At 32.7% G+C, this 14,088-nt stretch overlaps 1 protein-coding gene across 8 annotated transcripts; it reads left to right on the forward strand.

Annotated features, from left to right (window-relative positions):
• Positions 1-10,603: 10,603 nt before the first annotated feature.
• LOC148764340 (histone-lysine N-methyltransferase ATX2-like) lies at positions 10,604-13,830 on the forward strand. Of its 8 annotated transcripts, none has more exons than XM_088803188.1 (7): positions 10,604-11,319; positions 11,823-11,874; positions 11,959-12,055; positions 12,159-12,264; positions 12,376-12,500; positions 12,610-12,714; positions 13,324-13,830. In XM_088803188.1, the coding sequence occupies exons 1-4, from the start codon at positions 10,787-10,789 to the stop codon at positions 12,161-12,163; spliced, it is 687 nt and encodes a 228-aa protein (XP_088659314.1). In that variant the 5' UTR covers positions 10,604-10,786; the 3' UTR covers positions 12,164-12,264; positions 12,376-12,500; positions 12,610-12,714; positions 13,324-13,830. The 8 variants fall into 8 exon arrangements, 7 of the variants coding, with proteins under 7 accessions (XP_088659314.1, XP_088659315.1, XP_088659312.1 ...); XM_088803189.1 differs by having other exon boundaries at positions 12,381-12,500; XM_088803186.1 differs by having other exon boundaries at positions 11,959-12,033; positions 12,381-12,500.
• Positions 13,831-14,088: the final 258 nt, after the last annotated feature.

Here is a 14,088-nt window from a genome sequence, read left to right on the forward strand (position 1 = left end):
TTGGTCATTTATTATTATTTAATTATTACTTTTATTTTACTTTTTATTATCATATTTTTTCATTTTTTTCTTATTATTATTTTTTCGTAAGCAATCTTTTATTCAAACCTAATGCCTAAAATTTTATATCTATGTTTAATTTCATTTTTATACTTTCTATTTTATTTCTTTTAAATAACATTTTATTAATCTATAGTTTATACCACTAGATATTTAATGTTTAATTTTTAAATTATTTATTGTTTTGGAATTTCCTTGTTGATAGTTTATACTACTTGTCTATTTATTTAATGTCATGGGTTTTACCTTTTCATACATTTATTATATATATATATACATTTGAATCATTATTATCATTTTTTTATTTATTTATTTTTATATATTTTTTTTACCTATTATTTGTTTATTTATTATTTTATTATTTATTTTTTGAATGATTTTGTCTTTAAAAAAAAATTTATTTATAAAAAAAATTTTGAGATCTCGGAATCGAGGCTCTCCCATCGTACTGGTGGAGCCTTAATTCGGATCTCGAACCTAGAGAAAATGGGTCTGGGATTGCGACTTCTCGCGTCTCGACCGATCATCCCATCATCGGTACCGAGTTAAATGATTCTTTATCTATATTAAATAATTTATTATCTCATCCCATTTTCATCAACTCTATATTTTACGTAAAATTATCTCCTTTGATTTGCTTGTCATTTACCGATTTTATTCCATTACATTTTACGTGTATATATATTATATATTTAGTTTTAGCAATTAAATGTATTTATTTATTTTGTTATATATTTTATTTATATATTTTTTTATCTACTTTTATAACCAAATATCTATTTCTTCCTAATTTTATTATTACTTATTATACATTTAAATATATATATATTCCTATATTCTTATCTACTCCCATTTTTTATATTATGAAACACTCTATTTTTATTCTTACCTATTTCATTTTTTGTTTTTGTATTTAACTAATCATTTTTAAAATGAAATTCTTGTCATTCTAACCTTTGCATCTTTGCACTTTTGCTCACACTAATTTTCCAAATTACAGAATGCTATATGAAGATTTTAAAGCATTATACTAAAATGATTTAATTTTGTTATATATCATCAATTACCACAATAAACCCAATCCATTCAAAACACAATAAATTATAAAAGAAAAGTGATTTTTTTTACCTCACTTGGAATTAGATGGCAGCCCGGGTGCAAGAATCACGACCCACTGAACCCTTTTGCCATGCGCACCATGGATAACTGAAGAAATGACTTTATCCTCTCTTGAATGGTGTCGTTTGGAGCCTTTTTCTGCATTGAGGTACAGTTTTCGTCCTTTTCTCTTTGTTATTCTTGTTCCTGACTTTTATGTTGCCCTTTATCTAAAAAAAAATTCCATTTTTGTTCTTTCATCAGCTCTCTCTCTTCTCTCCACTCCCCATCGACGATGGGACCCAAGGCTCTTGCCGTCCGCTTTTCACTGGATCTGGTGCCACGGCACTAGGCTCATTCTTCTTTCCCCCCGTGCTGATATCTTCCTCTCTCTATTTACCTCCGCTCAGCCTTTCTTTCCCTTGCGTCGGCAGCCACTCTTTGGAACCGATCTACAACTGGTCTTCACGTCAGCGGCTCAAGCCAAGGAACCCGATCCTCTTCTCTCTCTCTCTCTCTCTCTCTCTCTCTCTCTCTCTCTCTCTCTCTCTCTCTCTTACTTACTCCTCTTTTGCCGACAGCCACCAGATCAGACCCCAAAAAAAAAGCTTCGGTCTCACTAGTTACCGCCGATCTCTCCCTCTCTATGGCCAAATTCCTTCCGACGCCAGCTCCCACTCTCTACCCATCTGCACTAACCGAGCCTTGCTCTCCCACAAAAACCTAAATCATCCCCTCTTTTCTAGCCGGCCACACCAACCCCAAAATCTTTCTTTTAGTCGACGGTAAAAAAAAAGTCTCTCTCTCACCAGATTTGAACCACCCAAAACTAAAACACTCCACCGATTACCCAAAATCCCTCCTAAAAATCTAGATCTCCCCCTAAAAATCAAAACCCACACTCTAAAAAATCAATTCATATTTCTCCTATTTTTTGCATTTGTTTTATTGATTTTTGACTATTGATTGTGGTTGATTATTTGCTGCTAAACTAGAGTGTTTGATGGCATTTGCGGCTAGGTTTTTTTTGGTTGCTGTATGTTGCTAGGATTTTGAAGGGTTTTTGCTTACCAATTGCTCTTTGATTTTTTGGCCCCTCCTCTCTCTTTGCCTTGATCCGTTACTACAGTGCCATTTTATACACTCGGCTTCTTTGACTGAGTGTAGTGCTTCCACTACTCTGCCAGACGTGATTTTTTCCCGTTTGGAAAGAAAGATGGTGCCTAGCAGGGTGCGTCCGCACCCTGCCAAACGTACTACTTCTTTTTTAATTTTTTTTAATTTTTTTAATTTTATATTATAATTATTTTATGATTTTTAATTAATTAAAATTTTATTATCTTTTTTTCTAGTGTCTACAGTGCCAAAATCATTCTCATACTCAGTTATCAGGGATACCTTGGTCGAGAGCTATCCCAACCGAGACCGCTAAGGCTATTAAAAAGTTATGTACGCCTAAATCATGTTTTTATTTTGAAAGCATAGCCGTTCTTTGACGTTAATTGAGTTCACCCTCACGTGGTGGTTTGGCGTGAAGTGAACTCTAAAGTTTTAATCTCAGGAGTTATCCAACCGCGCCTCTCATACTAAGGTATGAATATAATAGGGTTACCGTGCCCCTCTAATAGGCTGGTCCATGGAACCCGTCCACTACAGCGATCAATATATAATCCACCAATTCAATAAAATTCAACAGCATGACATGGCAATTATTTTATTTTACAACCTCTCAAGGCAATTTAACAGTTCATAGATTTTCAACATAAATACCAATTCAGCCATTCATGCCGATATTATCATAAGCCATTCAATTCAAACCATGATTTATAACACAGTAATTAGTCTCCAATTACTCCATTTTCAAAATCATCTTTCAATTTCAAGACAATTTTATAAAATCATTTTCATTGAATCAAATTTTGCTTATAAAACATAAAGATTTACCATTTAAACTCATTTTCCATAAAATCCCAAAATTGGATAAAAATCACTTTAGATAATTAAGACGATAGTAAGGTTACTCACTATTTCGGGAGTCGAATTTCAAGTATTCCAATTCTTGATCCTCGGATACTATCTCTTTACTTTTGCCAGAATGCTCACCACCTAGACATAATGCACAATAAGCCATTATAAATCTATTTCAGGCTCTTTACTAATGCATGAAATGGGATGTAAATTGTTCGGATTATTGTCTAAACACAGTATTCTACACAAATTCAATTGTGTACCTAAATTAAACGGTATTGGCCTAATTCGATCTATTATTTGATTAATTGGCCAATATGTCCAATTTCACTCCAAATAATTCCACTTTTCTCCCAATACTCCAAATCATCAAACACAAATTAAATAACTTGAAATATGACAAAATCATCCTCACATTTTCTCTTGAAAAATTCGGCCATGGTGGGTGCATCAACACTATAATTTTTCCTACTTGATTCTCGCACCATAAATCACTAATTCCTAACCAAATCACTTGAAATAAAATCAAAATCATTATCAATATTCTATGTGGAGAATTCGGCCAATGATGGGTGATGGAAGAACATGAATTCTTTTTACTTGATTTTCATGCTACACATCACCAATCAACTAAAAACACTAAAATACATTGAAATCTAACCAAATCAAGCATCAAAACCTCTCTCTAAGTGTTCAGCCAACAAGATACCCATCATGAAATCATGTGATTCAACCATGGAAAATGCAAAAGAATGTATGGGAAAGGTAGATCACAAGTCAAAATCAAGAAATTTTACCTTTGATTGCTTGATTACTTGAAATCCACCAATTTTCTCTTGAATTTTCAACCTAGGGTTCTTGTTCTTTCTTTTCTTCCTTTGTTCTTGCTTTGGCCGGTCATAATGAAGAGAAATAGGCTGATTTTGTGCTAATTTATAAGAAAATATTAAATGGACAAAATTTTGCCATGTGTCACCATTCCATTGGTCCATGTGTCATACTTACCCATTAAGAAATCTCTCTCCACCACTTAAATTTTCTCAATTATCCATGATAATATTGGGTAAAATTCATGTGCTGGATAAGTGTTAGGTGGTGTAAAATTACAATTTTGCCTTCGGGGGTGGCAAAATGACTATTTTACCCTTATCCTCGAAAAAATGTCGAAATTAAAATTCTTCACTTCTCAAACTCAAATTATGTTCTAAATAGTCAATCTCGATCAAAAACTTCTTCCAACATTCCAATTTTAACCTCGGGTGACAAAATGACCATTTTGCCTCTAGGTTATGAAAATTCCAATTTGACTCCAAATCGGTCCTCGAACTCCGAATCACCATTTTAAGTCATTCTGGGGTTTTAAAATTCTCAATTTCATCTTAAAATTTCTATTTGGACTAGTTCGAGGCTTAATTCAACTTAATTGTACCATTTGGTACATTGTCGTCCTTTAACGATTTTCGAGGTACCCAAGTAAGCAAACATGCATTCTTTTATAAGAATGGCATAATAAACATATTGTAGAGCCGAGCTTGATAAAATCATTTGTTGGTCAATGTACGACCTTATGAATATTGTATTAAATATGATGTCTGAACAATGTGTCAAGGATGATCTTATGTATTTGAATTTAAGTTTATATTATAAGAATATTTTATACGTAAGTCCCTTGGCTATATGGTATGTGATTGAATTTCTGAAGCTTGTTCGACGTCTCGTGGGCCTTACTTGTTGGACTCGTGCATCAGTCACAGACTCTTAAGTTTGGGTTATGACAATGACAGATCACGATTAGTAGATTATGGGAAGGTGGTGATTGGCAAGGAAAGCTAGGAAGGCTCAAGCTGGTGACTACAACAAGCAAGGGGAGGAAGGCTCACAACTCAGGTTGTAGCATGGTGTCTAGTCTACCATTGCAACTGCAAAAAGAAGAGTTTGAAAATGTCAAAGACATTCTTTCGCTAACTCTTGGAGAAATACAGCAAGAATTCCATGTTGCTCAAGAAGATATCTGCCATAGGAGAAAAGTAGTCGAAGATTACCTTACGAGAAACAAAGAATCAAACAGAGCTAATGAAAGAATAGAATGGCAGATAAGATGTCCTAAACTTAGAGACTGTAGCTACAGGATGAAAAGAAAAAAAGCATTTTAGAAGATACCAAGTAGCTAGGGCTTATCCCTCACATCGCAGATATAGGACTAAGTGGAAATATCTCAAGAAAAGACTCCCAAGCAAAAGAGTGAAACCAACAAGGGCATTTTGCCAAACAATGTCCTACCAATAAGAAAAGAAGTTCAAAGATGTTCCAAGACATTCAACAAAAGACTAGAATCAACCTAGATGAACAAGATCTTGAATCAATCTTCTCGGTCGAAGAAGAACCCATAGACAAGACCTTATTTGCCATTCAAGCTATCACTCTTGGTTTAGACACCGAAACTGAAGATTTCTTCACGATACAACCCCAACCTGATTTTCTTTTCCAACTAAAAATTTAAAACTTGCCTGATCAACCAGTACCTTTCATACCAGTTTCCATATACCTGTCAAAATACAGCTAACCAATCCCTGTAATAGCTTTCTTTGACACTAGTACGGCAAAGATAGTAATGAATCCAAAAATATTACCCAAAGAATTCTAGATACCTTATGAAAGGTATTTCAAGACAACTTCAAATCAGACTTTTACTACTCATCTGATCAGTAAGCTAATCATTATCTAGTTTTTCCCTCAATGCTCTATCACAACCCAAGTACTAGGGTCAAGGCTACCTAGGAAGGATATAGTTGTTGGATTTGACATTTATCATGAATGTCATCATTTGAGAATACTTCCAGATGAGATCAGATACAAATACTCTTTCAAACCCTTTGTTTCGATTTCAAAATTCTATTCCCTCCAACAACTAAGAGAGTAAAGTCAGATGATAGTTGAGACTCTCAGACAAAAGGCTTGTGTTAATTCTCATTCAAAATTTCTTCAAAAATTCAAGAATCCTTTTTGGAAGAATCCTGAATTCTTTGTTAAGCTTCCATTCAAGCTTAATGAAGATATTAATCCCACCAAAGCAAGTCATTCAGGCATGAATCCAGAACACCAAAGCCTAGCAAAAAAAGAATGTAAGGAATTATTACAGCAAGGTTTAATTGAGCCATCAAATTCTCAATGGGCCTTTTATGTTAACAAACGAGCAGAACAAGCAAGAAGCAAACTGAGATTGGTTATCAACTACCAGCCTACGAATCATTTTCTGCTTAATGATAATTTCCCTTTGCCCAACAAGAATTCAATCTTCTCAAGCTTGGCTCAAGCAAAGTTTTTTTCAAAATTTGACCTCAAAATAGGCTTCTGGTAGTTAAAAATTAGTCTTGAAAACAAGCCAAAAATAGGATTTTGCATACCCAATCATCATTACCAATGGACCGTTCTACCTTTTAGGCTTAAAATGGCACTATCACTATTTCATAAAGCCATGATCAAAATCTTCCAAACTATTTTGAACTCAGCTCTTATCTACGTAGATGATATTCTCTTATTCAGTCTAACAGAAGAAAGCCATATGCAACTCTTTCAGCAATTTTCAGAACTAGTTCTTAAAAACAGAGTTATGCTTTCAGAAAAAAAGATACAAATATTCAAGTCTAAGATAGACCTCCTTGGAATGCATATACTCTAGGGAAAATATCAACCAAACCCCTACATTTCACAAAAATTGCTAAAATTCCCCAACCAAGACCTCATAAAGAAGCAAGTTCAATAGCTCCTTGGTATAGTAAATTATCTCAGAGATTTCATCCCCAAGCTCTCAAAGTACACTAACCCTCTTAGAAAAATGCTTAAGAAAAATCCTCCAAGTTAGAGACCAGCCCAAACCAAAGCAATCCAAGATCTTACGCAAAAGTTACAAAACTTAAAACCATTGCAGATTCCTTCAAATGGCAAAAGAATCCTCCAAACCGATGCTAATGACAAATATTGGGAAACAGTTCTTTCAGAAGAAAAGTAAGGTAAAAGATACATTTGTGCATACAAAAGTGGAAAATTTTCAAACTCTGAGATGCATTATCATTCCATTTTTAAAAAGATCCCTGCAATCAAAAAGGCAATCACAAAATTTGAGTTTCATCTTATTGGCCATCACTTTTTAATGGAAATGGATATGTCCTCTTTTCCTCATATGCTGAAATTCAATAGAAGACAGTCCCACATCCCCAATTGTTAAGGTGGGTAGAATGATTTTCAAAATATTCGTTTGAAACCAAACACATCAAAGGAAAAACAAACCATCTTGCAGATTTCTTGTCCAGACCATCATAAAAACCTAGAATCATGATGTACAATCCAAAACCAAAACCCTTCAGCTTTACACCAAAACTAGGAACATACATTACCAGATCATCCTCCTCCTCTATCTTGGTAGCTCTAAACCTCCATCCTGACTATCTTCTTAAAGTTCTTAGACTAGTTCAAGAAGGAACATTTCACTAAAAAACTAAACAAATGATTTTTTAGTACCAAATTGAAGTTTTTCAAAAATATGGTGATCTTATCTTGAAACCTTATGGCCTTCATCCACCCTTTCCACTACGAATTCATGGAATTTCCTGATGAATTAAAATGGATGTTTTGGTACCTAACCCATAAGTACCACATTGGGATCCAGCTTCATATTATGGATTTCTTTGAATTCATAAAAAAAACAATGAATCAATAAATTGAGCCATGGCGAAAAAATTTTGTGGACATGCTCACATGATTCTATCCACTCTCTCATTGGAGGGAATTAATCATTTCATAAGCGCAAAAGAAAAAACAAATGATCATCTTTATCATTTACAAGCCACAATATTTTCTCACACATGGAAAAGCCACTCAGCTTGGTACCATTCCCTCAGCATGAACATATAAGTCATTTCCTTGCAATATCAAATAACTTGACAAGCAATACAGGGAGTTCCAGAGATGTATCTGCCAATAAAATAGAATCATCCCAAATCATATCTAGCCCTCATCAGAAATAGAAATGTTATGGGACTAGTTTTCGGAGACACTTGGACCTTATCATGATCAAATCAAAGTAGCATTAAAAGAATACAATGAAGGAATCCCAAACCCTTGTGAGTGGTCTCAAGACCCATGGGACTATGGAGAAATCAATGAAGATAAGATTGCACAACTCTCAATAAAGTTATCTGAAGCTAAGGCTGCACACTCTTCTAAGCCACAGTTATCTAAAGACAAGGTTGCACACTCTTCTGAGCCATAGTCATTTGAAGACAAGGCTACACACTCTTCTAAGCCATAGTCATTTGAAGACAAGGCTACACACTCTTCTAAGCCACCTTGTGAAACTTGCAAAGGACATTGTGACAAGGACCCAAAAGACTTTTCTTTGTCCATGTATATTTATAGAGAAAGAAAACAACAAATGATAGTGAAACTCAATCTTACTTCTGACCCAGAGACAAACTATGACTGATGAACCACTAAAAGACAGCCTATTTATAATTATTGTCTTAGCTTCATCCTTTCAACCATTACAAGACAATATGTCAGATAATGTATAATTATTGCCTTAGCTTTATCTTTAAACTTATCCTTTTACTGTGTAAATTTTGTTGCGTCTAGCTCCTTTGCCTATAAAAGCAAATGATCTCTTGTAATAAGAGACAAAACTCCTCCAGAAATAAAACTTGTGTGTTTCTTCTAAACATGAGTCTTTAAATCCTCTCTCCTTTTTTTAAGGGTTATTACAAGGAAATATTCACAGTTCTCTCGTGAGATCAGATCCTTGAGTATGCTCTGCACTTGTTATATTTAATGGACCCCGTGTATCAGAAAGAATTATGTCCTCAAAGACGATAATAAACCAAATTGACAAGGTTGAGCAATGAGGATGAAAAGGTTACACTACAAAAAATATAGATTTTTTCTGACGAAAAAAATTTGAATTTCTAACGAAATTCCAACAGAAATTTATTTTGACTTTTTTCGAAGGGTTTCTGACAGATTTCCAACAGAAATATTCCGTTGGAATATTTATGTTGGAAATCTATCGTAGATTTTTTTTTGTGCAAAAAAAATTTACTCCCTCCATATTTTCTGATGAAATTTTCGATGGATTGCTGTTGGAATTTTCCTGCAAAAAATTATCCGTCGGAAATTTGTTGGAAAGTTGAAAGCGCCAAAAAATTTAAAATCCGCTAAACTTTCTAACAGAATTTTCCATTGGGAAAAGCTATTACCAACAGAAATTTTCCAATAGAATATTCCGTTGCAAAATTCTGTCGGTAATAATTTTTTAAAATTTTTTATATAAAATATATTAAGAATTTTATAAATTTTATTAATTTTTTATAAAAAAATATATTAATAAAAGTAAATATATACATATCGAAGTTTATAATATTAAAAATTTAAATATGTTTGCCTTTACTTTTTTTATATTTTTGAAAATTTTATTGAATCATAAATTACAAATTAATAGTTCCAAATTCATTAATTTTATTAAATTAAAAAGTTTATAAAAAGAACATAATAAATTTTTTAATTTTATAAAAATAAATGATAAGATCTAATAATAAATTAAACAAAAAGTAATAATACTTTATGTACATAGTAATATTGGTTAGTATAAATTTAGAAAACAGATATATAATAAACTTATTAATAAAATATATTTAAAATATATTAGTTTATTAGATGTGTGTATACAAATTAGAATCATAGTTATGGAATATATATATATATATATATATATATATATATATATATATATATATATCACTACAAGAAAATCGGGCAACTATGGTGCCAAAATTTTATCTTGACGTCAAAAATTAGTGACAAAATCCAATGACGAAAATCGTTAAAATATTAAAATTTTTTGTTTAATGACAAAATTAGTGATAAAATGGTAACAAAAATTTAATTTGTGCTGCCCGAGTAATTAATATGTGGCCAATTTAAGCATAATTACAAATAATGAGTTAATGTAGGTAAAATGTCAATTACGAAACAAATCCCTTCAATTTTTTTTTTTTTTGTTTTTTACCTAACGTCATTTGGAAATTTTTGAATAATTTGATATAATATAGAATCGAATAAAAAAAGAAGTACAGAGTTGAGATAGGAGATTTACAGCAAAAGACTTATATTACGAAAAGAGATGAAGTTCTTTAAAAAACTATGAATGTTTGAAATCTTTTATACAAGACAATTTACACGCTTAAAGCACTAAATTATGTTTAAGGTCAATTCAAATTTTGTGAATTACATAATTAGCATTTAACTTATTATAAATAAAAAAGGAAAACAAAAATGAAGGGTTGTTTTTTTTTTCAGTCTATTTATTGTGAATAACAAAAGAAGGCATTTGCACTAGAGTAGAAAAACAAATTGTCGTCTTTATTAATTTATAAGTATAGTTAGATAATAAAGAGAATAACAGTAAATAGCCATAAAATTGTAGCGTTTAAGCAAATTGATGAGGGGATAATTTTGGGGGGAAAAGCAGAAAGCCCGCCCTGCTCCTTCCAAAACCCTTTAATTTCCTCTCCCCCAATCTCAATCCCATTTAGAACCCTAAAAAAACTCCTTCCTCTCTTTTTTTCTCTTCGCTTCCAAAAACCCTCCCTTCCCACTGTCTCTTTCAGCGATGGCATTTCTCGAAAAAGGAGGCGGAGGAGATGAGGAGGATGCCGACACTCTGATTTGCTACGTTTTCTTAGACCGCATCTACTCTGCTGCTGCTTCTCTTTGCGTCAGCGCTACTAACTCCTCCAACGTTATGTCCAAAAAGGTTAAAGCTCGTAAACTCATCATCGACAACTACCACCATCACCACCTTAATCCCCACAATCCCCTGTTCTTGCATGTCTACGCTCGCTGCCCCAAACAGTCCCTCCAATGCGTCTCCTTCTACGACTCTTTGCTCGAAGATGAGAGCGAAACAATGGTCAAAAGTGAAATTGATGACTGTTTGAGGAAAAAGAGGAGGGTTGGGAAAAGTGAGTTGGCGAAATTATGGGTTGATTCGAGTGTTTTGAGTGAGTTGGATCTCCCGCGTTTGAGGGATTCTAAAAATAATAATAGTGTTAATAATATTTTCGTTAAGAAAAGGAGGCATAATTCTACTTCGAATTTGCAGTTGGGTTTCACTGGTTCTGCTACTGCTAAGAAATGGGTCAGGTCATTTTTTCTTATTATTTACTAAAATTTGTTTCGTTTTCTTTCTTATGTTTCTGAGTAGTAATATGGGACTCTGCCTTATTTTAATTGCTGATTTATATATTTCGTTAAATTTGATATGGTTTTTACATTTGCTACTGAATTTTGTTTCCATATGCAAAAGCAAAAAGTGCGTTTGGATACAATGCAAATATCTATTTGGATAAAAAAAAATGCATGATTTTATGTGAAACTATTGATCTAGAATGGCGTTGCCTTTATGTTGTTTTTGTTTATTTTTGATCGATCATAATTTTGCTTTCTGACTGTTTTTTTCTTGGAAGCAAAAAGTAAGTAGCTAAAGCAACAACCAAAAGGAGTCCTAGTTAATTGGGTTCAGATGGTTGCAATCTTGATGTAAAAGGCCTTTGTTCAGTTTTCTTTTCTTTTATAATTTTTTAAATATATATTATTTTTATTGATACTATGGTTATACTACTGGGTTAAATTTGTAACTTGAATAGGTTGAGTTTTGACGATGTTCATCCGAAAGCATTTGTTGGATTGCAATGCAAGGCAAGCATTTTGATGGCTCTTTGAAGTTTCAATTTATAAACATTGAATTTACATACTTCTTGACAACAATCTTGTTGAATACAGGTTTTATGGCCATTGGATGCTGATTGCTATTCTGGCCGAGTTGTTGGATACAAATCGGAGACTAATAGACATCATGTCTGCCTCTCATATCTTTTCGGTTGTTTTTTTATCTGGTTATACAAATTCTTTTAGCATTTAATCGTGTAAATGATACACTTCTTCATTAGGGATTTTCATATACTTGACAAGTTGAAATGCAGGTTGAATATGAGTATGAAGATGAGGAAGATTTGATTCTTTCTAATGAGAAATTGAAATTTCATGTTTCTCATGATGAGATGGAGTGCCTGAATTAATTTTCTTCATGTAAATATCTTCATGTGGTTTAATGCTGAATTAATTTTCTTTTAGGTCAATTATGAATTTATCTATGTATTTCCTGCTTTTCTCCACCAGCTTATCTTTTGATCTTTGTAGTGCAGGTCATGCTATGTGGCCAGAAATCGTGGTAGATGAATCACTTGTTGGTGATCGTAAAGGTTTAAGCATTTATGGTGGAAGATCAGTTCCAGTGCAATTTTTTGGCACCCATGATTTGCAAGGTTTCTATGTATTTTAAGTTTGCTTGACATGTAATGTTCTTGTTTTGCATTGATGCTATGCTTATATCTCTTGAGGATTGATATCATTGGCTTCTGTTATAATTTTCAGAATAAAAATTAAATAGGTAATCTCATTTCTCAAAAGACTTCTTTCTTCATTCCATCGGAAGTGCAAGAAACCTCGATTTTCAAGGGGCTTGGAAGAAGCAAAATTGTAAGTTATTTTCTTTTTAGGTCTTTTTGCTAAAAGTTTGTTTAGTACAAGTTACAAAAGGAATATTATAAAGAAAAACCTTTTTCTTTGAATTTATTTATTTATTCTAATTGTAATGAGATTAATATGCACATTTCAATTGTTTCTGCTTTGTGCTCACACATGGTCCATTTTTAAGCATAGCCGAGGCTAACATTGAGAATGATTTGAAATAGATGCTTTTCTAAGGTTATTGCATATGCCTCCTTATCATCCGTTCTCCCTATTTTTAGCTTTTATGCTTTTGCATATGGCCTGGGGACTATTATTGTATTTGTTATTCTTTGACTTATTTAATGTGATTGTCTTGTTAAATTTAAATGATTAGGGCTCTTGGCATTTATGCTTACTTAGTTTGGTTTTCAGGAATCAATCTTTGAATTTTCCCACGTGGTACCCTCCCCCCCCCCCCCCCCCCCCCCTTTTTTTTTTTAATTTGTTGTACTTTATTCTTACAACATTAGTTTCAAAGAGTATGCCTTTGATGGTGACTATGATGGCCTCTTCTTTTTACTCATGCAATTGCATGTAAGAGCTAATGTTGTCTATGTTTAATTCGGTTCAAAATAGGTATCTTAGTGAATAGAAGCTTCCAAGAAAAATGTTACATCTACAAAATGGAATTGATGTGGATGATGGTGAATGTGCAAGTAGTGAGGATGAAGGTAGTATAGATTCAGTTGAAGATCACATAAAAGATCAGGGGATTCAAATAACTCCTGCTGGACTTGGAGATTCTCCATATGTAATAGGAGATTTGCAAATAATTAGCCTCGGTAATTTCTAGTGGCTTAGAATTGCTTTGTATTTCTATAAGTTGAGACATTATACAATTTTGAATTTGGCTGTCACGTTGATTAGGCTTCTTTGGCTATTCACAATTTTTCATTCTTCTTTTTGATTTTTGGACTTTGATTTTTTGGCAAATTGTTAAGTACTGCTAAAATAGATGTGTGGGTCAAATAGAACATGTCGACATTTTAATTGGTAATTTTCGTTGGAAAGGCATTATCAACAGAACATGTAGTCAAAAATTAATAAAAGAATTTTTGTCGAAAATACATCACTAACGAAAAATTTCCAACGGAATTGTTATGGTACAGTTGATGAATTATGTATTTTTTTTGACGAAATTTTTCGTTGAAAATATTTAATAGATTTTCAAGAAAAAATATTTTCGACAAGGTTTTTATCAATAGAATTAGTAATGGATTTTTTCTTTAAAAATATGTCGAAAAAATGTATTTTCAACAGAATTTTAATATTTTTTCAAAAAAAACTTGTTTTTTGGTAATGTTAGAATAATCTGAGTTATATTGATAAATAAAAGGTCAG

The sequence above is a fragment of the Theobroma cacao genome, chromosome 2 (assembly GCF_053813885.1).
Source record: "Theobroma cacao isolate CCN51 chromosome 2, ASM5381388v1, whole genome shotgun sequence".
Classification (NCBI taxonomy): Eukaryota; Viridiplantae; Streptophyta; class Magnoliopsida; order Malvales; family Malvaceae; genus Theobroma; species Theobroma cacao.